Below are 26,202 nucleotides of genomic sequence, written 5' to 3' on the forward strand. Positions count from 1 at the left end.
GAAGCTATTCTGACAGTCTAACAGACCAACAGTTTCCCAATCCTTCCATATATGTCAAGATTAGTGGATTCTATTATCAAATGTCCATTGTCCCACTTATTTTACCTTGAAAGGGGTCTCTTGGACTGGGGTGATGTTTTGTAGGATGAGTCTAATCTAGACACTGTGAGCCTTTACTAGAACAACTAGAGAAAATAACCAATAAGGCCCTTGAAGATTTGATCAACACTATCAATCATCTTAGATAATAATTGCAAAGTGTTTATTTTTCTGAAGTTTGAACATTCACTCAGATAGACCATCTTATGAGGATGGTGTTAAATTAATACCAAGTCCAGAAAAAGACATTCCTAACAAAGAAAACTACAGACTATACACACAAAAATCTATTAAAAACTCAGTATTTTCCAACTGAATAAGAAAATATATAAAAGGAATAATATGCCCTGACAAAGTAAGATTTATTCCTGTAACTCAAAGTTGGTTTAACATTTGTAAATATATCATCATCTTAAAGGATAGAAGAGAAAAACCACAGTCAGACATCCACATCTGAGGATTCCACATCTGTGGATTAAACCAATCATAGATTGAAATATTTCAAAAAAGAATGTGGTCAGTACTGAGCATATACAGATATTTTTTCTTGTCATTATTTCCTAAACAATACAGTATGATTGTGAGGCCAGGGAAGAAGGATCACTTGAGACTGGGAGCTCAAGACCAGCCTGGGCAACATAGCAAGACCCCATCTCTACAAAAACTAAAACATTAGCCATTCAGGGTGGCACACATCTGTAGTCTCAGCTTATTGGTAGGCTGAGGTGGAAGGATTGCTTGAGCCCAAGAGTTTAAGGCTGCAGTGAGCTATGATTGTATCACTGCATTCCAACATAAATGACACAGCAAGACCCTGTCTTAAACAAAACAGAACAAAAAAAAAGTATAACAACTGTTTACATTATATTAGATATTATAAGTAATCTAGAGATGATAAAACGTATATGTGAGAATGTGCATAGTTTATATACAAATACTACACCATTTTATATCAGGCACTTGAACATCTGCAGATTTTGGTATCCTTGAGAGATCCTGGAACCAATTCCCCAGGATACTAAGGGATTAATGTATATGATTATCTAAATAGATGTATTTGATAAAATTCAATAAATTCTTAGCAAATTAAGAAGACAATGGACGTTTCTCAAACTGATAGAAGTCACCTAGAAAAAAACCCACAGGCAACATCATATGTTATGGTCAAAGTCTGAATAAATACTCTCTGAGAACGGGATCAAGACAAGAACATATATTCACCTCACTTCTATTCCACATTCTACTAGATGTTCTAGCCACTATAATGTCATAAGAAAATCAAAGGCATAGAGATTGAGAAGAAAGAAATAAAAATTATATTTTTTACACATGAATATTAATTTCCTAGAGGTTTTATAACCTAGTACCAATAACTGCGTGGCTTAAAACCAAAGAAGGTTTTTTCAGGCTAGAAGTCCAAAATCAAGGTATCATCAGAACAATGATCCCCCAACATTTCCAGAGAAAGGTCTGGTCTTTTTTCTTCCCAGCTTCTGGTGGTGGCTGTCAATCTTTGACATTCCTTGGCTCGCAGCTGTATAATTCCAATCCTTGCTTCCAGCTTTACATGATGTTCTCTCTGTGTGTCTGTGTCTTCATATGGCCACCTTCGTACAAAGGCACCAGTCATATTGAATCAAGATCCACCCTAATGACCTCTCTTAACTTGATTAAATCTGCAAAGATTCTATTTCCAAATGTGTCAGTTCCTTCTCACACCGCTATGAAGAAATACCTGAGACTGGGTAATTTATAAAGGAAGAAGGTTTAATTGACTCACAGTTCCGCATGAGCATGACGGGGTAGGCCTCATGAAACTTACAATTATGGCAGAAGGGGAAGCAAACATGTCCTTCTTCACAAGGCAGCAGGAGAGAGAAGTGCAGAGTGAAGCAGGGAGATGCCCCTTATGAAATCATGAGATCTTGTGAGAACTCACACACTATCATGAGAACAGCATGAAGGAACTGCCCCGATGATCTAATCACCTCCCACGAAGTCCTTCCCCCAACTTGTGGGGATTACAATTTGGATTACAATTCAAGATGAGATTTGGGTGGGGACACAGAGCCAGACCATCTCACCAAATAAGGTCATATTCACAGGTATGAATGTGTATTAGAACTTGAAGTATCTTTTTGGGTGGCACATTCAATTCATAACAAGATGACATGATTGTGTACATAGAAAATCATAAGGAATCTAAAAAAGATCTATTGGCATTAGCAAGTAAATTTAGCTGGGTAAAAAAGGTCAACATATAATGATATTATTTCAGTTTACTAGCTAAATACAATTGAAAAAAAGAAGTTAAAAGATACAATTCAATTCATTACAGCAATCAAAACTAAGAACTATTTCAGGGCAAATTTAACAAATATGTATGAAATCTGCAGACTGAAAAGTGTCAAATATTGCTGAGAGTAACTAAAGACCAAAATAAATGAAGGACATACTGCTCTCATGGATTGGATGATTTTACATTTTTATGACATAAATTATCCCCAAATTTATCTGTAGATTTAAAGTAACCCTAATCAAAACTTCAGCACACTTTTTGGATAGAATTTGACAAACTAATTCAAATTATCTAGGATAATCAAAGCTTTAAAAAAGAAAAACAACAAACCTTGAGGACTAACACTATTTGATTTCAAGGCTCACTTTAAAGGTATAATAGTTAAAAATAGAGTGGTATTGGCAAAAGAATAGACATGCAAATGGTCCCCCACTTATGAGAGTTCAACTTAAAATTTTTCAACTTTATGATGGCACAAAACCATCCTGATTTTGGCATAATATGTAGTATTAAAGTATTACAAGAGATATTCAATACTTTATTATAAAGTAAGTTTTGTGTTAGATTATTTTGCCCAACTCTAGGTTAGTGTAAGTGTTCTGAGCATGTTTAAGGTAGACTAGGCTAAGCTATAATGTTTGGTAGGTTAGGTGCATTAAATGCATTTTCAACTTACTATATTTTCAACTTATCATAGGTTTTTTGGGATATAACCCCATCATCAGTCCAGGGAGGGCTTACAGAGGAGAATAGGTTTAGATCCAGGAAACAAATAATTCAGAAATAGACCTACATATATAGATTCATTTGATTGTCAGTGAAGATGGCAAGGCAATTCAATGGGAAAAGTAGAATCTTTTCAAACATGGTTTCAGAACAAATAGGTATTCATATAGAAAAAAATAATTTTTAAAACTTTGACCATATTTAAATGTTAACTTGAAATGGATCATTAACTTAAACATAAAAGCTAATCCATAAAACATTCAGAAGAAAACATAGAAGAAAATCTTAACATAAAAACAAAAACTCTGAAATAAAAACATGATAAATAGAACTTCATCAAAATGAAAAACATTTTCATTTTGAAAGATACCATTAAGCAACTAAACAGGCTAACCACAGAATGGAAGAAAATATTCTCAACATGGCACATGGATACATATGTAACAAACCTGCACATTGTGCACATGTACCCTAAAACCTAAAGTATAATAAAAAAAAAAAAGAAAGTAGACTAAAAATAAATAAATAAATAAAAATAAGGACAGTTTTCCAAATAACTATAATTCTATTATCACAATTAAAAATATAATAATAATTGCCTTATTCTCTCTACTGAGAAAAAAAAAAAGAAGAAAATATTCTCAATTAAAATTTCTGTCAAAAACTTATATCTAGAATACTTAGAAAACTCTCACAATTTAATAAGACAATGAAGCCCTAAGAGTCGGGGCTGAACCCAAACTGAAAACTACTGAAAAAAAAAAAAAAAACTTGTTGTGTTGGTTTTCTGTGGCTGGCATAACAAAATAACCCAGAATGTGTGGCTTAAACAACAGAGATTCATTTTCTCAGAGTCTGAAAGGTGAAGCCCGAGGTCAAAGTGTCAGCAGACTTGGTTTCTTCTGCAGTTTCCATCCTTGGCTTGCAGATGGCTTCCTTCTCACAGACTTCCCATGGTCATTCCTCTGTCTGTGTATGTTTCTAGCCTTATCTTCCAGTGTGTCTGTATTAGTGTCTTATAAAGGACACCAGACAGACTGGATTAGGGCACACCCTAAAGACCTTATGTTAACTAAATTACCTTTTGAAGACTTTATCTCCAAATACAGGTATATTCTGAGGTACTGGATTGGGGTTAGGACTTCAATTAATGAATTCTGGGGGGACACAATTCGGCCCATAATACTTGTACAGACACTTCAGGAAAGAGTTATAAATAGTTAATAAGAGCATGAAAAACAAAATAGGGCAGAGTGAAACTCATTAGAGAGTCATGGGGCCATGAGCTGAGTGTGTCGTGTCACTCCAGCCCCATGTCCCTTGGGAAGATCAGAGAGTAGGGTCAGAAGCAGCCTTAACAAGGCTTTCCTTGAGTTGCAAGGAGGTGAATTCCCAGAAAACAGAGCTGCTTGAGGTCAGACGGGGCAGGAGATGCTGCAGACCCCACCCCTGGGGAGGAATTCAGGGGAAGTCTCCTAAGTGAGAGCTTGGAACAGATTCAGTGAAATGAGCTCAACAGCTAAGGTTAGGTACCCCACATGGGGTCCTCATAACTGCTGTCCCCCATCCTCTTTAGAAAGAGACAAGAACAAAGAAAAATGAAAAGATGATCAACACCATCAGGCACTAAAGAGATGCAAACTAAAACCACAATAAAACATCACTACACATTCGTATGAATGACTAAAATTAAAAACATTGAGAATACCAATTGTAGAGCAGTTATAGTTCTCATATACTGCTGATATAATTATAAAATGGTAAATCACTTTGAAAAACTGGCAATTTCTTAAAGTTAAATATACATCTACCAATGAACCTACTAATTCCATTCAAAGCTATTTACCCACAGGAAATGAACAAAAATGTCCTCATGAAGATTTTTACATAGCAACTTTATTTATAATAGCAAAAAAACTGAAAACTACTAAAATGTTCATTAATAGGTAAAAGAATAAACATGACATAATTACATAATATAAAGATAAAATGAAATGCCTGTTAGTGATGAAAAATAATAAAGTGATACACACAGCAACAATGATGAAACTTAGAATCATTATGCAGAGTGAAAAAAAGCCATAATCAAAAGAATACATATGGTGTGATTCTACTTACATAAAATTCTAGAAAATGCAAACTAATTTATATTGATAAAAAGCAAATCAGTGGTTGCCTGGGCATCGGATAAAAGGAGGTAAAGACTACAAAATGACAAAAAGAAATGTTGGGGTGATAGAAATGTTCTGTGTCATCATTGTATACATCTGACAAAACTCATAAAATTATACACTTAAAATGCATGCATTTAGCTATATATAAATTATAATTCAGGTCTGGTGTGGTGGCTCACGCCTGTAATCCCAACACTCTGGAAGGCCAAGGTGGGCGGATCACCTGAGGTCAGGAGTTTGAGACCAGCCTGGCCAACATAAAGAAACCCCATCTCTACTAAAAATACAAAAATGAGCCAGGTGTGATGGCACAGACCTGTAATTCCAGCTACTTGGGAGGCTGAGGCAGGAGATTCACTTGAATCCAGGAGGCAGAGGTTGCAGTGAGCTGAGATCACACCATTACATTCCACCCTGGGTGACAAGAGGGAAACTCTTTCTCCAAAAAACAACAAGAAAAAATTTTTTAAAATCTCATTGAATTTTATATATATATATATTTTTTGAGACAGAGTTTCGCTTCTGTTGCCCAGGCTGGAGTGTAATGGCATGATCTCAGCTCACCGCAACCTCCACCGCAACATCCGCCTCCTGGGTTCAGGCGATTCTCCTTCCTCAGCCTTGCGAGTAGCTGGGATTACAGGCCTACGCCACCACACCTGGCTAATTTTTGTATTTTTAGTAGAGATGGGGTTTCACCGTGTTGCCCAGACTGGTCTTGAACTCCTGACCTCAGGTGATCCACCAGCTTTGGCCTCCCAAACTGCTGGGATTACAGGCGTGAGCCACCATGCCCAGCCAAGTTTTTTTTTTTTTTTATGTGTTGTTTTTTGTGTTTTTTTTTGTTTGTTTGTTTTTTGAGACTGAGTCTCACTCTGTCGCCCAGGCTGGAGTGCAGTGGTGCGATCTCGGCTCACTGCAAGCTCCTCCTCCTGGGTTCAGCCATTCTCCTGCCTCAGCCTCCCGAGTAGCTGGGACTACAGGAGCCCGCCACCATGCCTGGATAATTTTTTTTGTATTTTTAGTAGAGACAGGGTTTCACCGTGTTAGCCAGGATGTTCTTGATCTCCTGACCTCGTGATCCACCCTCCTCGGCCTCCAAAAGTGCTAGGATTACAGGCGTGGGCCACCACGCCCGGCCTTTTTCTTTTATTTTTAAAACATCTGCAAGTCACTCTTCATTCTCATTTCATTTTACCTCCAATTATTACCTTACCACTAAAACATCTTTTGTCAAAGTCACCAATAATTTCTATGTTTCCAAATCTACTGTATTACTGTTCTATTTTCACTATTCTCTATTAGATACACTCCACATCTCTGGCTACTGAAAATGCACTTTTTTTCTCACCTTTCACTGTCCTGTTTTTATTATTACAACACATTCCTGTATTCATTTTCCCCCGCAGAGTTGGCTTTTCCTGGTCCCTTTTACTTAATCATTCTTCTTGACCCAAGGGCTGCATAATAGATATTCTCGAGGCTATTCCTGGGTCCTTTTCTTTTCTCCATCTATTCTATCTCCATTGTCTCCCACAACCTAGCACAACGCCTGATACTCATAGTTGGTACTTATTGAAGAAAAGGAGTAAATAAAATAGTAGAAATGCAAGCTCAGAATATGTCAGTATCAATACGCTATTATGATTCATGATGTGAAAAGAAATATCCAAGAAGTTAATAATGACACTTTAATTCAAATAGATGCTACGAAGTAAATTTTTTTATCTGTCTCCTCATTCTAAAAATAATTTTGGTTAGTATACTCAAACCAAATATATCTCTTATTTATTCAAATTCCTGTTTATGATTCCTTTTATGTTACAGATTACAATACACATCAAATAAGTAGCAAAGTTTATGATATGGGACAGATGTGGCTATCTCCAGAGCCTACATACAAAATAATAATTTGAATATTTTTAGAGAAAAACAGAGGATGTGATTTACTATCCATAAAAACTCAGTTTATTTGTCTGTATTGTTGAAATTAGCTATGTTTTCTTTGAGAAGGAAAACAGAAAACATGTGACTTCAAAAAATATTTTTAATAGATATCTAATTCTCAACAATTCTAAAGAAGCTGGACAATAATATTTTAAGTTAATACATACACGATGGTTGCACTTCTTTTAAAATATGCCTAATGGTCACCATAGTAACAGATGCAGATTCTCCTCTATGTGCCTCCTGGTGTTATCAATGTGAATAACAGCACAGTGTTAGAAAGGCAAACAACAAATTCATAGCAGCACATCATGAGATCAGTTTTAATAACTGCAGTGTGTTTAATTTACATTTAAATCTAGAAACTATTAATATTTATTATTATTATCATATAATGATACAGAAAATATTTTCTTTTGTATCCAGAAAATATTAATATTAATGCAAATATAATTTGCATATGTATAGAAGAATAGACAGATCCATCAATCAATATCCTTTTACACTACTCTGTGGAGTTCAAACAACATAGTCTTGTTCCTGCAGGACCACCAGCACAGGCCAAAAGAGAAACTGGCCACGTATATAACTCATATTTTTATGAAAGGATAATGACTAAAGACAACATAAAAATCCTAAATTGTTAAACAGTTGAAGAATAATTGGGATAATAGATTTTTCTTAAAAAGGGCATATTTTGACTAGAAAATCTATCTTTCTTCCTTCAGAGCTTCCTTCCATTCTTCTTTCTTCGATTCCACATTCTTTTCCCTGCTCCTATATAAGCTTTTGTTCATTTCCTTGTTTTAAATAATTTTTAATACTTTTAGAGTTATCTATACTCTTCATCTGGCCAGAAATGTCTTCAGGCCCAAGTAACACTGTCTTTAGCAATTATCTTTCTGCAAAAAAAAAAAAAAAATGAGAGAATGTTTTGGTAGAAAACAAATAATTACATATTGAATTAGAAGATGTTGGAAATGGAAGGCATCTTGAAATCAACCAGGGTGAATTACATGTTTGCAGTGATAGAAACCAAGGACCAGAAAAGTTGTTGTTCTTGTTGTTCTTCTTCTTCTTTGTCTTCTTCTTCTTCTTTTTGTTAAAGTCACATATCTAATTGGGATAGAACTCAGAATTTCTGCTTGTGAGTACTTTCCAGGGTACTGTGGTGTCCATTGTTTTGAACCAACAATTGATATGTTTTGAAACATTTTTTGAACTTTCAAAATTATATTACTAGTGAAAACTCACTCCCACTTAAAAAATATGTGCTAGCTTTTCCCTATGAAGCTTTCTGCCTGATCAATTCATGAGGGACATTTAAATGGAGTAGTGTAAAAACTCCATACCATGTCAGCTGCAAATGTGTCATTTCTGCATATAAAATGTATCAGATGAAACTTACTAAGGGATAAGAAAAATATCATCATAACCAGTATTTTATATCATGCTACATAGAATAAATGTTTATGAGCTTGAAAAGTCATTAAGTAGTTATATTTTATCTGAGCTCATTAATGTAGTTTTTACTACCGTGCAATGAATTTATTCAGTAGAATAAAATATCAATATATCAAAATAATAAATTATTGCCAGATAGGGAAAAGAAGTGGCATGTTTGGTTCATCCCATAGCACTTTTTCTATTTTTTTGACATTAACTCAGATCTGAAGTCTAATTTCATAGTAAAAGTAATTTCTAAAAGCACATGAAATGTAAAATAAATTGTCATTTAACTAATTTACTTTAAGTATGAATAGTCATAAAATCGCAACATATCCCACGTGAGCTTGGTGGCTCTTAAAATTTCTTCTGTCCAGGCAGCTATAGGCATCAATTACTTATAGACCACATTCACACACAAATATACATTTTAAACTGTAACATGCAAACTTCAAAAATAATAAAAAAATTATATTTGATGTCGTATTTTCAAAACATGAAGAAGATACTTTCATAGAAGTTATTTTCCAAAATGATGACATCTTGGATATGACAGATTGGTTACTAAATAGACAGAGACTTGTGAACCATCTGCTATGTAAGATTTCTCTATCAAAAAGAATTAACTCTATTTAAACCAGTCGGACAATATGAGCATGGGCTGTTTGCCAGTCCTGAGAAATAATCTTGTAATATTGGAATGAATGTTAACACAGTATTTATGAAAAGACAAACACAGCATTGCTTCCATTTTGGAAAGTATCTACTTGATCCTCTTTCCCATCCACCCAAAAAATGGAGTTATATGCATAATTTTCACTTATGTGTGAGCTTAGAGGTTCAGTACAGCTTGACTGCTGTTTTCCATAATTTAGAGCTTCCTTTTACAAGATTCCCAACTTTGACTGACAGCCAAGCAAGAAAATGAGCTCCACATGGCTCCAGTCACCCTAATTATGTCAGATGTTGCTGCTCTTCCTTCTATTTTTCTTCCATGAAGATTTAGCGTGGGTATATCTGCATTTTGGTGACTTCATATTTTTGTTAATTTCACTCAAAAAATAATTAAAGTGCATGTTATACATGGAGCACCACATATACAATATCCGACACTGGAGTGAGGAGGAGGAGGAGAGACGTTTGGCAGATTAAAACAAACAGAGGAAAGGAAAATTTCTGCTGTCAAAAGATTTTATAATCAATTGCAGGGAGGTGTATCAGCAAAACTATAAAATATAACCATAATATTGGCCAGTGAGGTTGAGGATTGGCATACAAAATTTTTAGAAGGCTAAAAGAGACTTATCCTGGTATTGTGATGGCAAAAAATAGGATGGACTATAGAAAAAGACTTCTTTATTTAGTAAAAATAATTATTTATTATTATATTGACTTTAAGATACCATTGCTTATAAAATTCCCCATTTAATTAAAATAGCCTTTTGGGAAGAAAAAAAATGGTTGTTAAGTTTCTTCTTACGTTGAATGTAAGCTATCTGAATTTCAGAAATGTTAAAACAGAAAAAAGTTTATCTCCTAATTTAAAAAAATACAATTACATAATCCATTACGTGTTCTGCGTGTTTAAAACACACAGGTCATTGTGTCAAAGGCTTCACACACTTTGTCTCATTTAATTCTTATTATAACTGAAGTAGATTCTGTTATTATCAGTTTGTAGTGATGGTGGGTCTCATGCTGGGAATATGATTGCCGGTATTTGTTTCCTCAGTTTAGGTAAGGGGCTAAGATGTTAGCTTCTATGTCTGACTCCAGTGCTTGGATCTTGGCTGGGAGTCTACACTGCCTCCAAATACTAGTTGAACACCTTCTGTTACATGAGGCAGAGTGACGTAATGGTCAAGTGCATGAACTACACAAGCTAAAAACCCAATTCTGCCACTTACCACTTGCATGGTCATAAATGAAAGGCTTAGCCCTCAGTAGCTCACTTTCCTCCTCTATAAAACTATTATGATTTTATAATATCTATTTCATATGTTTATTGTGAGAATAAAGCAGTGAATATACATGAAGTCCTTAGGACTGTACCTGGCACATGGGGAGACTTAGCAATTATTATTTGATAAGTATAATGTGTTAAGTGCTGGGAAAAAGAAGATGAATAAAAAGCAAAATAGAGTCAGGTGCAGTGGATCACGCCTGTAATCCCAGCTCTTAGGGAGGCCAATGCAGGCAGATCACTTGAAGCCACAAGTTTGAGACCAGCCTGTCCAACATGGTGAAACCTCATCTCTACTAAAAATAAAAAAGCTAACCGGGTGTGGTGGCACAGGCCTGTAATCCCAGCTACTCCAGTGGCTGAGGCATTAGAAACACTTGAACCCGGTGGCAGAGGTTCCAGTCAGGGAGCCCAGATCATACCACTGCACTCCAGCTTAGGCAACAGAGTGAGACTCTAAAAAGAAAAAAAAATAGCAAAATAGAATAGACTCACATAATATATTGGGTTAAGCATCCTTGTGGAAGGAGCATAAGAAACGATGCAGAAACTAAGTAGGAACATGTAAGTTGCAGTATGTCAGGAAACTACAAGACACTCACAGAGTGTGAGATTTGGGCACTTAAGGACGAGCAGATCATTGCTAGGAGTATAGATGTTATTCTGCAGGCAAAGGAAGACTGAAAACTTTGGAGTAGGGGATCCTGATCAGGTTTTTGTTTTAACTAGATCAAGCTGATAATCTGATGACAGTTTGGAGAAGCATAAAAGTGGCCTAGGTAGAAAGCAGTTGGGAGGCCTTTGTGCAAGGAATAGATAGATCATGGGAGAAGATAGGGTGTATACTTAACATGGGAAGAAGCAAATGCAGATTGATTGGATGTGCAAAAATAAGCAGGAGAAATGGTGAGGGCAACAATAATGCATTTTTACTTCCATTGTAACTTCTTGGGCTCAACAGCTTGCTTTAAGGTTTCTGACAAATAGCTATTTTGATAAAGTTCAAGACACTCTCAAGGTTAGTAGTAACAGAACTGCCTCCCCCTTACAATCTCACCTTCACCAAGAAAATAGCCAGTCATCGCACTAACTTTGATTTTTCCTGTTATTGTCCTTCAGAAACTTATTTGAATACACCTTTTTTGTTTCCTTCATCATAAGTTGTCAGAACCAGCAACACTTTAATGGTGATTTTATGGCAAGGTTTTATTCCTAAAAAAGGGCACCATATAATCATTTTTCCTTCACATGGTTTCAGAAGATTAATTTTTCATTTCTAGACCCACTAAAAATAGTATTCAATCAAGATACAGTATTGCGACGTTTTCATTGACAGAACGCCTGTTTCCTGTATGCTTGAGGCATCGTTCTTTTGATATCAGACAAAATCACTATGATTTATTTTTTGTGGTTGGCCATAGAATTTTAAGTTACATATTTAGGACTAGAATTGTGTGGAGTCATAAAATAAACACCAAATGCTTAATATAAATGTATACTTAATAAGTTTGAAATGTGTTTTTTAAGGCACGGTATATTTATCACTTGCTAGATGACATGAGGCAATGCAAACATGATGCTTCAAAGTGCCAGTTCTAAAACCAGTTATCTGAACTCCAAGTCAGGCTTCAATACTTATGAACTGTGGGACCTTGGGTAAGCCAAAAAACCTCTCTGTGGCTCAGTTTTTCATGTTAAAAATGGGAAATTCTATTAGTATCTACTCAGAGTTTTTGTAGTCAATTTATCAATTGTTTAATATGCAGTATAGGATTCCCTTTCTAGAGTAGTTCATTGTGAACATTTCAGTAAAAGGAGTTAAAAATGTGATAGATCCATAAGATATTAAATGAAAGTAGGCAGGCTACTGTATTCCCAGACCAGGCAATAGTTAATTTGTATACCAGACTAAATAGATTCTGAAAAATGAGAAATTTCTTCCCATTAGCAAGGTTAGGCATGCTGGATGTGGGTGTATACAGTGATAATAATCTTCTGATGGAAATCCAGGTAGGCAGAAAGAAAGAATATTAAGAAGTGCATTGACTTCCTAAAGTACCATTTTTACTGATGCATAGTACATAATAATTTACCTCAATAAAAATGAATAATAGGAGCTATGGCAATTAGCTGTGTCCACATTTTTCTATTTAGTTTTACATGTGTTTTAAAAGCCATTTATGAAGGAAAGAAATGTAAAGAATTTTTTCCACTCGCTGTCCAGTGGGACAAAAATGGCACCATAGGGTCTTTTCATATGGTATACTCCTTCAAATACAAATGGAATGTATCTATGGAATTAGAATTTCAATTGAAGACTTTTGCTTGCCTGAGGGCTTAACAAGTCACTAGTCCGTTCATGCAGCAGTCTTTGTGCTTTGAATAACTCCAACTAATCTAAAATACCTTTGTAAAATTATCAATAGGGATGCAAATTTGCCTCACCATGCCACTTAAAAAACTCTTGGACTGAGTATTTTAAATTAGAAACATGTGGAAGGATGTCTATAGGAATTATATATATAAGAGAGGTCTAGATTCTGACATCTATAGCTAATCACAAATTGATTCTTCAAAGGGAGTAACTGGGAAGACAGTGTATTTCTTCCTAGCCATGATGCTTCAATTCAGTAGCAATCATGAGTTGAAAAAGAGGAATGATAATTCATTCCCTTTGTCCTCAAAGACAAGGAGATAGATTCTTTGAAATAACTGCCTACAGATGGTCTAGGCTTAGGCATTGGCCAGATGACTAATGTTGGCCGGGATAAACAGGATACTCCTGCTAGCCCACGCCTTGGGTGGGCTTCAACCCCAAGGCTGGCTGCCCGAGGCCTTAGTCACTATCATTGCCTCGGGTAACCCATATTCATTTTGACTCAAACATTTTATTTAGGCTGTCCAGTCAGATAGCTGTGTAATGTTGTACTAGTATTCTTGAACACCTCAGGTTAAACATAGGGGAAGACATTCAGTCATTGTGAAGAAAACTTAGAAGAGAAATGTAAGAAAGCTTCAGGTAAGAAGTTTTTGTCCAAAGTCCAGGGCTTAAAGGTGTCAAATTGAAAAAGAGTAAAAGGAGAAGACCTGGAGTTAAATATTAACTCTACCTGTCATTAATATTGTCACTCTGGGAAAAGTAATACCATTTTTAAGGTTCAGTTTCTCTGCAGTAAAATGGGAAACCTATGACCTTCCTTAAAGGAGAAGTTGGAAGATTAAATGAGAAAATATTAATATATCTTAATGAATCTACAGTTCCTGGGACATAGTAGGTGCTTTTAAAAATAAATTTAAGCAAAAATAATTCTCCCCTCATTTTAATTTTCCTTGGTTTGCCTTTGTATGACTATAAATCTTTTGGAGTAGCCTGCAAGAGGAAAACATGACTTTTTCCCCTCCTAATTTCTTGTAGGACAATTCAAAGAAGGTTTAGATGATGAGAAAGAAGAGAAACTGGTACAGAGGATGAGGGAAACACAAAGGGAAATTGTGCTGATAAAAACAAATTTTGGGAAAAGAAAATGATCCCTTAAGAGTGTTGCAAGTCTGCTTTAAAAGAAAACAAGCAGGTTTATTACTGCAAAGATGATATGGAAAGCAAATAGTAATAATCAGAAAGGGGGGTCTCTTGATCTATCTTGAACTTCAAAAGCAGTTGAGGATACTTTTAATATTAGATTAGTTAAGCCATATTTTCCTTTCTTCTGGCCAGCCAGCAATACTTTTTGATGTTCACTAATAAGTAGTGGGCTGAGACTATCCACCTCTTTTACAAAGGCTAGTAGCCAAGGAAAGGACTGCATTTGAAACAATGATCTCAAAGTGAAAGGCTCCTTCTCCCATGACCTTTGAAATAACAAGGTCACTATTTGAGAAAGGAGGGTGTGTAGCTGTGTCTTGACCTCTTTACTATGATTTGTCACAATGGGGACAACAGCTTTCATATCCTACAAATGATTTCAAGAGAGAGAAAAATGACACCTTATTGACTCTAAGATATGGCCAAACATAGTGTTGCTGTCCATGATTTTAGGGGATACCCCTTGCTCTCCAGATTGTTTCACATTCCACCAGTGTGACTGAATAGAACAGTATGAGTTTGGCCATCTGTTCTTGGCTAACAACAATATTATTTCCTTAGTGTTTACAACTCAGTTATGTACACTAGCTATTTCTTTTTACCTTGACACTCCGCTTAGGACTGCACTTTGCCTCTTTTGAGGCTGTTAGCATGATACCAACCAAATATTGAAAAGTAAAATATGAATACCTGCACCTATTGAAGGCCTGGGGATTTATTTGGTTTCCTTGAATTCCATGATATTCCTGTATACTTGCCCTAGCCAGTGATTTCCAAACTCTTTCCCCTCTTCTTTTTGATTACCATTAGAACTTCTTTTTTCAAACCATGGCAATAACAGATACAATAGTACTGCTCTAGTTGAGCAAGTTTAGAAAGAAGCACCTGTTCATTATCTCTTTTGCCAGCCACGAAGACACCTCTGATATGAGGCTAGGAAACTTGTGCTAGTAATTTATTATCACAGAAACACACTGAAGATGAAAAAGTCTTGCCATCATTATCTATAATAGCTCAGAGAATTTCTAAAGCAGTAGAGGGATCAAGACAGAAGCCAGTGGCAATTCCTCATGTAAGGAAAAGGAAACTGAGGGGAAGAGAGGATTTCTAGATCAAGGTTGTACTGTTTATTAGTGGTAAAGCCAGACTAAGTCCCTGACCTCCCATCTCCTAGTGAAATGATCTTTTGTTGTGGTGGTTCAAAGGTTACTAGGGCTTCTCTTTCTTTGGGGCTGTTTCTGGCTAGTTACTCCCTCTGAGTTCTGAATCAGACAAACACTTCTAAGATTTTGGAAAAATCTATGCATACTAAGCCATGATTTCAATAAGGAAATAGCAGCTTTACTTCAAAGGGAAAGGCCACAGAGAGCCAACTAAAGTCCATTTCCGCAGTCCACACTTCTCTTAACTCTCCATCTTCCAAATCCATTCCCCAGGAAAGTCAGAATCACAAAGTGCATCTTTTTCTAGAGCAGAGCCTTAGCAAAACCCTCTACCCTCAGCCACAGCAGGTAAACCCTTTTCAGATTAGCAGTTGATACACTGGGGAGGTAAAAGCTACCTGATGCTAGAAGAATAAAATGTAATGAAAAGTGTCTCATTTCTTGGTTGGAAAAACAGAATATTGATATATATCTTCGTAACCTGGAGATAGCAAGGTCGTATTTCTCAAGATGAGGTAGTGGGAAAAGTGGAAAGAGAAGAGGATGACTCTAAGACAGACTACTGACTTCATTTATTTATTTATTTATTTATTTTTTTCCTAACAGAGTCTTTATTCCTGCTGTGGTCTGTGGACATTTACTTTGCCTACTAATGATATCCCCAGCCCTGCCTTTTATATATATATATATAAAATCGTTGCTTGTCAGCCATTCTCAAAACACAATCAGTATTTAGGTAGAACAAAGCTTTCTGAACTTCAGGAATTCATGCTCAATTATCTGCCACTAAAATACTGAAAAGTTCTAGGAAAAGTCTTAAAATAACTTCGCACATATGCCTCTGTGTGTGTGTGCATGCACGTGTGTGTGTGTGTGTTAGGATCAAAACAGAAAAATAAAGAGCAGGAAAAAGTAGATATGTTTCTTTTAGTGGCAAAAATATGTCCCCATGGTTCCCGCCCCTTTGAGTGTTAAGTGACTAACTAAAGGAGTAGGTTGCTTTAAAATCTGATTTCACTTAAAAAAATTTAGTAGTGACCCCCCCTCCCCCAAATTATCATTGTTAACCACCAAGTGTATACTTTAATAAGAATTTGTATGTAATACTCTTCATGCATGCAGCAGCAATGGGCACTCCTTCTTAAGGTTTAAGAAAACATGAAAACCACAAAGAATGTTTGAAATTATTTTCTCTTGGTTGGCGGAACAGATGCCTTTCATCAAGGAAAATGCCTTTGGCCAAAACAAAGCCATATTCATTTAAAATATATTGTTTAGTAATTGCACAGACTCTGGATTATATAAAATTTACTTTCAATGCAAAGATTTCATTTTTCTAGAAAAGGTTAACAAGCAAAATAGAGCAGGAAGACAGGCAGAGGATAATGTGTTAAAAGAATCAACTACGTCAAGGGCAAGAGCAGTTCAAGAAATGACAATGCAAGTACATTGAAAGGAAATTGGCCAATGTGGATGTGATTTTGTCTAGGGGTCATTCAGGAACACCTGTCTGACTTTATTTATAAGGCGATTGTCAAATCAATCTGTAGAATATGGATGAGGTGAAACACAGAGGTAGAGTATTATTCTAGATCATCTGTAACTTTTCAAATACAACTATTGCGCTGAAATTCCAGGGAGAATGTAAGTGACTCCAATAAAGAAACCTGTCAGTCAGTCAAGAGTGTTTATTTATTATCCCCCTGTGCCAAGCACTATTCTAGCCAATATGAAATGATACAAAATAAAGAGTAGTCATCACCCTTCCAATCTCCTGAGAGCAAATGGATTACATTTGCAGACACACACACACACACACACACACACACACACACACACACACCGTCTATGTGGGTGGTCAGGAAACTCAACTATATGGACATATAACAACTTCATTTAGAGAAATGCCGATTAGAAAACTAAACTTACAAAATTAGAAAAACTGGAGAATAATGAATTTTATGAAAAATAGATTACAATGGATTCATAAGGCATGCCTTTTATTTAAGTCCATTATGTTATTAAAATTGGGAATAACCCTTCACCCTCACAAATTTGCAAAATATTTTTGGAATATATTATGCAAATATGGAGTCACACTGGTGTTGTGGAGTTGCTAACTCGAGTAAAATACCATACTTGATAAAAAAATCTTCTATCCACTAAACTGTAAATTCCTTAAAGTCAAAGATTAGGCCTCATTTGCCTTTAGTGTATATTTAGTACTCTGTAGATAGAAGTGGTAAAGGGATAAGAATGAATGAATGAGACAGGTGGGTGAAATTTTCGAGAATGAGACAGATGGGTGAAGTTTTCAAAGGTTTCAAAAAGGGAAAAACAAGACTAGGATATTCTAAGCAGAAAGGTCTGGTTGGTTGGCCCCAGTTGGTGTTCCAGTATAAAAAGAGGGCTTGGCATTTTCATCACCACTGAAGAAGGATCAGCTCCTGGTTTGGTCCAGTAAGAATATGTGCTTGCCCAAATGCCACTCCTTAGTTTCAGGGACATTGCTATTTTGCTTTTCTGTTCCAGCCCAAGTGTTCTTGATGGTCGAATTGTTTGCATTGACTTTTTTTTCACAAGAAGTTGGGTGATATTGCTGATTTGCCTGCCATGGCACTTGCTTGTTTTCATTTTATTACTCAAAAATAGCTTCATTTTAAAATTCAATTTTCTGACTCTCCTTGTGCCTTTAACACATTCACAATGATTTTCTGCTTCTCCACAAAGAAAGCACGTTGGATCCTGTCACAGACACATTTAGCAGACATGGAACCACCATAAGCCCTGCTTGGCATGTGTGTTTCATTTCAGACTACCTCATAAGAACTTTAGGTCTTAAAGCATCAGCCTCTCTCTCCAAGTCAGCCTGAACACAAGCCACGTACAGATTTCGGTTCTTTCTCGACCTTTTTGGTGTAAATGTCAACAATTCTATCACCAGGGGTTCAGGGCAGCTTAGTTTTGTTAGAAGCTGTATTGTAGGAAAGTCCAAGGTTGCAGGATCATTCTGAGTCCCTTAGACACCATTCTCAGAAGAGCTTGCTACTAGCTTAATGCTGCCCAACTACTATGTATGCTTCGGGAGGGCAGGGACTTTTGTCTGTTTTCACTGCTACGGCTCCAACCTCTAAACAAAGCCCGACACATAGTAGGCATTCAGTAAATACAGTACTTGTTAAATGAATGTTATTATTTTGGCTGCCTTTACTTTTGCTTTATCTGTCCTGCTTTAGGGAGCTGGAAATTGGAGGAAAACCTTTGAATTCATTTCCCTTCTTCTTTCTGTTCTGAAACTCTGGCCAAGGGTCCTAGCAAAGACCTTAGGGAGTGGGGATCCCTCTTGGAAACTAATGACAAGTCAGGCGACTGGGGGCGGGAGAAGGAGAGCTGCAGGAAGTTCTTTCCCACTTCTTAATTCTGCAGCACCCTTCACCACCCATCGTGCTCTGTATTTGGGGTTAGAGGTGTTCCGTGGAAGGGAAAGCAGGGGCTGCCTTGGCCTCGTTCCTCGCCTGGGCCACCGGGGTCTTGCCCACAGCGAGTCCCGCAGCACCCCCTGTCTGCGCAGCACCTGTTGACAGCCAGTGGGCGGCCAAGCCCGCTCGCGCGGACGCGTCCCAGGGCTTCCCCTCCCAGAGGCGCCGACCCCCGCCCGCCCCATCGGCCGCCTGCGGGAGAGCCGCTGAGCCTCCCCCGCTCGCCAGCCGCGCGCTCCGCCCGGGCTCGGCCCACGGCCCCCACCTCCTGTCTGCCGCCCGGCGGGGGGAAGGTAGAGAAGGGGAGGGGACAAGCCGGATCCTCCCGGCCGCCCTGGCCTTCCCTCTTCACCCCGTGCGGAGACGCCGCGCCGAGCCCCGAGGTTAGCGCGGAGCCCGAGGCGTTGGGGGAGGGGACGGGGAACGACCAGAGCCCCGCGGTGACCCCGAGCAGTCGAACTGCCCCAGGCTTTGAGGAGCGGGGGACGAGCCCGAACAAGGTGAACTTTGGTCGCGGAAAACTCAAGCCAGGTGCCGGAATCCGTGCTGCGGCGCTCCGGACCCGGCGCCAACTGCGCTCCGGGCTGGGGAGCGGGAGCCCCGCGGCCTCTCTCCGCCTGCGCCCGGGCCGGCCTCGGCCCCGAGCCCCCCGGCCCCGCTCCGGCGCCCCGGCCCGTGGGACCCGCCGCGGCGCCCTCGCCTTGTTTCTTCCCCCTCCCCCTTCGGGGGTGGGGGGTGGGGCGGGGGAGAGGGGCGCCCGGAGAGCCGCATCTATTGGCAGCTTTGTTATGGATCAGAAACTGCTCGCCGCCGACTTGGCTTCCAGTCTGGCTGCGGGCAACCCTTGAGTTTTCGCCTCTGTCCTGTCCCCCGAACTGACAGGTGCTCCCAGCAACTTGCTGGTGACTTCTCGCCGCTCCCCCGCGTCCCCACCCCCTCATTCCTCCCTCGCCTTCACCCCCACCCCCACCACTTCGCCACAGCTCAGGATTTGTTTAAACCTTGGGAAACTGGTTCAGGTCCAGGTTTTGCTTTGATCCTTTTCAAAAAGTGGAGACACAGAAGAGGGCTCTAGGAAAAAGTTTTGGATGGGATTATGTGGAAACTACCCTGCGATTCTCTGCTGCCAGAGCAGGCTCGGCGCTTCCACCCCAGTGCAGCCTTCCCCTGGCGGTGGTGAAAGAGACTCGGGAGTCGCTGCTTCCAAAGTGCCCGCCGTGAGTGAGCTCTCACCCCAGTCAGCCAAATGAGCCTCTTCGGGCTTCTCCTGCTGACATCTGCCCTGGCCGGCCAGAGACAGGGGACTCAGGCGGAATCCAACCTGAGTAGTAAATTCCAGTTCTCCAGCAACAAGGAACAGAACGGTGAGTCTTTCCCCCAGTCTCCCCCTGCTTGTTTCTCGCTATGTGTGTTAACGTTGGCATTGTGCGTTGGTATGTGATGTATACCAGACTGTGAAGGTATCTTTGGTCTCTCTTTACATGCAAATACGCGCTCCGTTAATTGGCATGGACTGTTAAAGGTTAAGTGTAGTTTGCAACTTCGGGAGCTGCCACAAAGCTCCAAGAGGGCAACGTGAGTGCCACTGCAGAGTGAGGACATTCTGGGAGCGATTGTGAACGTCATTTCAAATGCACATTGCAGGTTCGCTCATTGCCAGAGTTAGAAGTTCAAGAACTTCTTCTGAAAACGAATCCAAAATGAATGAGCCTTGGCATATTTGACTTTACTCAGATTTGGGGAGGGCGACGGGAGTCGGTCAGGAAATGTATCAGCCGCATTAATTGAAGCACTCTAGGTCGAAGTCATCAATTAATCAATGAGTAGATAGGAAATATAGAGGTCAAGAGGCTGTGTGGTCGTTTTTAGAGGAATTAAAAAGTGTATTTCTCTTGCTCCCTATTTTTTGTTTTTTAAACTTGCCTTTGCACTCTGAAGTCCTTACCTTTCTGGTGGTGTGTTTTTGTATGTGTTGGTGAATGACTGCTATTTTGTGTGTGCTGGAAACGACTTAATCCTGCATAGGAAATGAGAATTACTTTCAGCTTTCAAGTGTACCTGAAATGTTTAGAAAACTCTCAGATGCAAGTTCCCTTGGGCTGGGATTGCACAGAGCTGGAGAAAGGCTCCTTTCATAAAGCCAGGGCAGCTTCAGGGTGTGTAATTTGCTTAGCCTCTGAACCCATATGATTTACATCATTCAATTTCTAAACTCTTTTTCTCTTCATCTACCATTATGAAGTCATTTTTGAGAATACTTTGTAAATAGAAATTTTATACTGCACATGAAACCACAGTGTTCATGTAGGCTGTCTAAAATTGGAATATTTAACGCCCTGTTTACAAGTGGTGGCTCTTACTGTTATTTGAAAAGGAATATACATGTTTTTACTGCTTTGTATATCATCTATTCAGAATGCAAGGATTCTGTCACTTCATTAACCATGCAAAATGAACACAAGTGGCATACCTACAAAATTAAAATGGGATGTGCTACAGTTTTAAGTCACAGTGATTTTTTTTCCTTTTCATATTGGGGTGTTCCAAGGCTTCAACTTTGAATTTAAACTCTATGAAGTGCTCATGTTTAAGAAAGCACAGAAAGTTTTAGGGTATAAAAATAGATAAAATAAGGATTCTGCGGACTTTCGCAAACGTTATTTGTATTTGCTGTTGCGCAGCAAGACATAGTATCACATTTATCAGCTAATACTAGTGTGGTGCTTCTTACAACTTGCTAATGTGATGCCACATGGCACCTGCAGGCTCCTTGAGCTGCTGATCAAAGGGCAGCCTAAGGATCTATCTCTAATCACAGTAGCTGCAGAGGACTGGGGGAAAGTGATCAAAGGAGCCACAGCACCAGCTGTACCCGTGCAGGAAACAGATCAGACCAACCTTTGTTCTTTCTTATGTAAAATAATTGTCCAGTTCAAAATATTGCTTCTTACTAGACAAGCTCCTCCATAATGACAACAATGAACAATATTCCTGGCTTCCTGGCTTCTGTTTTTTATTGTTCCTGTCCCATATCATTTCTCCTATTGCCTTGTCTTATCAAGCCACTCTTGGCATCTCCCCGAATCTCTTTGCTAAACTATGCTTCTCTTTGTCCTTTCCTTTTAGTTCTCTCTTGTGTTCCACATGCTCTCATCACTTTGTAAGGGGCCCAGAGCTGTCATGCAGCATGTGGTCATAGGCCACTTTATCCAAGTAAATTCACACCTTCAGGAGAGGTGAGTTCATTAAGCCAGGCCACACACATTCTGTTGCCATCTGAGGCTGGGCTATTTCCATTCCTAAGACGCATAATGCTAAAAATTGCTGCTTGTTTCTTAATCTGTGGGTAGAGGATTGGGCTATATTTTGGGGTTGGTCTATGTTAAGGATGGCAGCAGGAAGTAACTAGAAGTAGAGGAACTACTTGTAGTTTTTAGCCCAAGGAGAAGTGGCACTGGCCAGCACTAGGGGGCAATATAGAGCTGTTTTCTTGCACATGCTCAGGTTGATTTTTATACGTCAAAGTTTCAAGATTTGAGGATAACAGGTGGGTGCTGAAGAAGATTCTCCTGGAATGTAACCAGATTTGTTAGAGCTACTACCATTACCGTTACTACTACTACTTCTACTTCTTCTTCTTTTTGACTTTCAGATTTTCCATTACGTGGGTAATCTTTTGCCCACATACTGAATTATGATTGAATTTTGATTGCCCTGTTGCTGTCTCAATTTTGACAGTTGTACAGTCCTGTAAATATGAACCCTCCTTGAGGATATCATGTAGAAGATCCCATTGGCCCAGTTTGTGCATTGCATCGTTTTGTGAAAGGTCTTCTCTAACTCTGAAATGTCCAAATTGATATATTATGACTATAGCAGCTCATTCTTGTCTCCAAGGACCCCTCCTCATGATACTCTCTTTTCTTGAGTATTCTAAAGTCCCTAATGGTGTTTACTCAATCAGGTACCTCGGGCTGCTCAGTTTTAATGTTAACTTGGTGTTTCAAGAGGAGGTAGAATTGGAAATTGATTGCTATAGCCAATGCTGCATACATGGATTTAGACTGGATCATGTGGACATGGTTCAGAATTAGCTTTGAAGGGTTAGTGTCGTTTACACTATTGTTAGGTGTCTGGTTTTTGACCTACCATTGGATTGCAATTCTTGCCACTTTTACTGTACAAACAGTTTTATCTTCTAATATTATAAGTCGACTTCATATACTATACTTAATTTTTAACCTTACTTCTCACCCTGTCTCACATATGAAAACAAGAGTCTTCAGGTTTAACTTGAGGAAAGAGATTACAAGATAACATTGACTTGCTTGGAGGGTGTCTGGCCTGTATACTTGGTATATGACCATGGTGAAAAATACTTGTATTTTGTGCACACTGGTTTTAGATGAGAATGCCTATTGTGGAATGATTAAGTTCTGGGAAGGTGCTTCTGAGTTGTAGCAGAAAGAATCATACATTCAGGAACAAAACAAAACCTAGTTTGTCTGTTGCATACAGCACGAAGAGATGTCAATGACAAAGTTGTTGGTGGAGGAATGCCTCTTCTACCTGTGTTGTTGGTGAGTGATTTTTAGTTTACTCATAGATCAAGAGCATGCGTACCATTTTTTCTCATTTTCTTTAGCCGTTCTGAATTTCGATTTGGAATATGCCGCTATTCACTACGGTTGGTCTTATGAACATCAGTTATTGTATGTGTTCTTTTTCTCAAGGGCTTTTGTGGCATGTGGGGCAATTTACTTTGGTCTGTTGGTCGTGCCCTTTTGCCTGTATCTTGTGTTTATGGATTTTCCGTCTCTTTTTATCAGTACCAGCTTTCTCTTCCTACTGTCAATGCACCTGTATCTAACAAAATTTAAATTAAAAATGGAAAATTAAAAAAGGTGCCCAGTCCCCTCACCATCATTTGTAGGTGGCAGCTTTAAATCTCTGTTTTATCGAAAACAGATAACCACAATATTTAGAACAGTGTCCAAGAGTAAATAGGCTCTAACTGCAGACTAAAGGGACTTTCCTGTAAGTTTCCCTGTAAGTTTTATTGCGTGACCTCTGTGACATTTATTTTTGTTGTTTAAAGGCTTTTTTACAAAAAAAAAAAAAAAAAAAAGAAAAAACTTCCTCCCGGTTCTCTGCTGTTTGAAATAGTTGAGGAAGTTGAACAAGTACAGTGCCATTATGTAATGATGAATTTTGTCTTTTCACAGTAGATGATTAAAAAGCTCTATTATGTGGTAATTTTTCTTCCATATCAACTGTAATCATAGATATTGGATGGATGATATACTTTGCTTTTACCACTAAAAAGTGTTTAGAAAGTACAGAGGTTTGTAGGAAGCCTCAGGGATTAATATATCATTTGTTAAATAGTTGTAAATAGAGGATGGGATTGGACACTAAACTTCCCTCAGTGCTGCCATCTCTTCTATGACCTTTAGCTCTGTCTCAGGCACGGAAACCTTAGCTTTGTCTACTCCTATTTCACCCTTCCTGAAACTTATTTCTTAAATATCTTCTGTATATTAGCTTCCACCTCATGTTTTTTTTTTTCAAGCTTTAGACTGGTAAGATTCTAAGTTTTATCTATAAACTTTTGCACCTTTTGTGGAAACAAAATTCTAATGATAAGGTGCTATGTTAAATAAGTAATAACAAATCAAAACATTCATAACATTCATAGTAAAAAAAAAAAAAAAGTTTCCAAGACTGATGAAATTTTCCCCTTAGGTTTCTATTTGTATCAACCAAAATGGTAGAAGTCATAAAGTCCCTTACTTACTCTGATTTTCATGTTTCTAATTTGGAAGCATTATACATAATCAGAATATATAACTCTGTGTAACTATGTAATCTCTATATAACTCATTTATTAAGCAATCTCTGTTGCTTCTTGATCTTTTGGCTAAGATCAGTTGTAAACAATCTGTATGGTGTATTATTTTTCACCACCACTGCCTCCAGCTATGATTTTATTTTTCATATCTCCCTTTTTTTAAATCTCCTAAGGAGACATCTAATATTTGATAATCATTTAGTATGCACCAGTGTCAGTTACCATACTGATTACCAAAATGTTGAAATGTTGAAATATTTCCAATGAATTGGGAAGAGACTAGTGCAACTCCTGTAAGACAAATGGACCAACACGTGATGAAGCAGAAATTCCAATGCCTGGTACTGCTTAAGTCCTCTAAGATACTTCTGCAACCCTGCTGGCCTCTGTCCTGATAATCAGTGTTCCTGCCGTACTGATTGTTAAGCATTTTGACACTTTTAGCTGTGGACAATTTAGTTCATATTGGGGTTAAAACTTCTATCTTTTTTCCTCTCTGCTTGGCAGCTCAGGCCTGACCCATGACTTGAAGGACCTGGAGTAAGGAAGGGGTATGGCTTCTTTCAAGCCCCCTTCCTGCAGCTCTTTTGGCTTTAGCTCCTCAAGGGTTATGGCTAGGGGAGAGATGGAAAGGTGGACATGGCACACTCAGCATACAATTGCAACCTCCAGTCATTTGCCCCTGCCTCTCTGGCTAACACTAACCAGCTGCTCTTGCATGGATAACACCTTCCCATCATCTAGATTAAATGATTCACTTCCTCAGAAAGGTTGTTTTTCTGACCACTAAAGCTAAATTAACCACCCCTCACTGTCTTGTCAAGGTTAATTAATTATGTAGTACTTAATACTCCTTAATATTCTTGTTGTTTATTAATTAATTAATTTATTATCTACCGACATCCCTCACCCCCACCATAAAATCTAAGTCGTTGAGAGCGTGGACCTTGTTTGAATCACTTCCTGTAGGAACTCCAGCACCTGAGACAGGTATGGCAGAGAGTGTGCCCGATAAGTATCTGTTGAAAGGTTCTGGAGGTAGTTAGTATCTTACTAAAGAAAGACTATGCTGTTAACTCTAACAACAGGCCATCTTTTAAGATATCTTTTTGGTCTTGGAGCTTGCACACTACTTGACTTCTTAAATGGGGAGATAGCTTGTTCATGTATTGGCAGCGATGGTTGTGCCAATCAGAGTACCACGCTTTACTGTTGATAAAGATTATGCGACCAAGTGAGCAGGTACCAGGTAAATGGATAGTTTTCCTAGAACTGGTTACTCTTTTAAAAGTGTCGTTGCTGTGCATAGCCTTATATTTTCTGAAGATGGGGACTGTTGTGTGATGCAGACCAAGGACTCTTGAAAATGTTGCATAGATGACAAGCCTCCAAAATCTGTGTACTTTCTATATTTTACCTGTGGCTCAAGGATAACTTGCACAGGCTAGAACTCAGCAACATGTGTGGTATGA

The 26,202-nt window shown here is 38.4% G+C and overlaps 1 protein-coding gene across 4 annotated transcripts in view; it reads left to right on the top strand.

Moving 5' to 3' along the window:
- LOC116463464 (platelet-derived growth factor C) overlaps positions 1-26,202 on the top strand; it is a 268,783-nt gene that overhangs the window by 31,901 nt on the left and 210,680 nt on the right. Inside the window, exon 1 of one of the 4 annotated variants that reach the window (XM_058434653.1) lies at positions 19,619-20,243. The exons of 1 other annotated variant lie outside the window; for it this stretch is intronic. In XM_058434653.1, coding sequence (XP_058290636.1) covers positions 20,126-20,243 — 118 coding nt within the window. In that variant the 5' untranslated portion in view covers positions 19,619-20,125. Of the gene's footprint in view, positions 1-19,618; positions 20,244-26,202 lie in introns of those variants that run through there. 2 more of the 4 variants (XM_032146580.2, XM_032146582.2) reach the window with 2 other exon arrangements.

Source organism: Hylobates moloch, unplaced genomic scaffold (assembly GCF_009828535.3).
Source record: "Hylobates moloch isolate HMO894 unplaced genomic scaffold, HMol_V3 SCAFFOLD_37, whole genome shotgun sequence".
NCBI lineage: Eukaryota > Metazoa > Chordata > Mammalia > Primates > Hylobatidae > Hylobates > Hylobates moloch.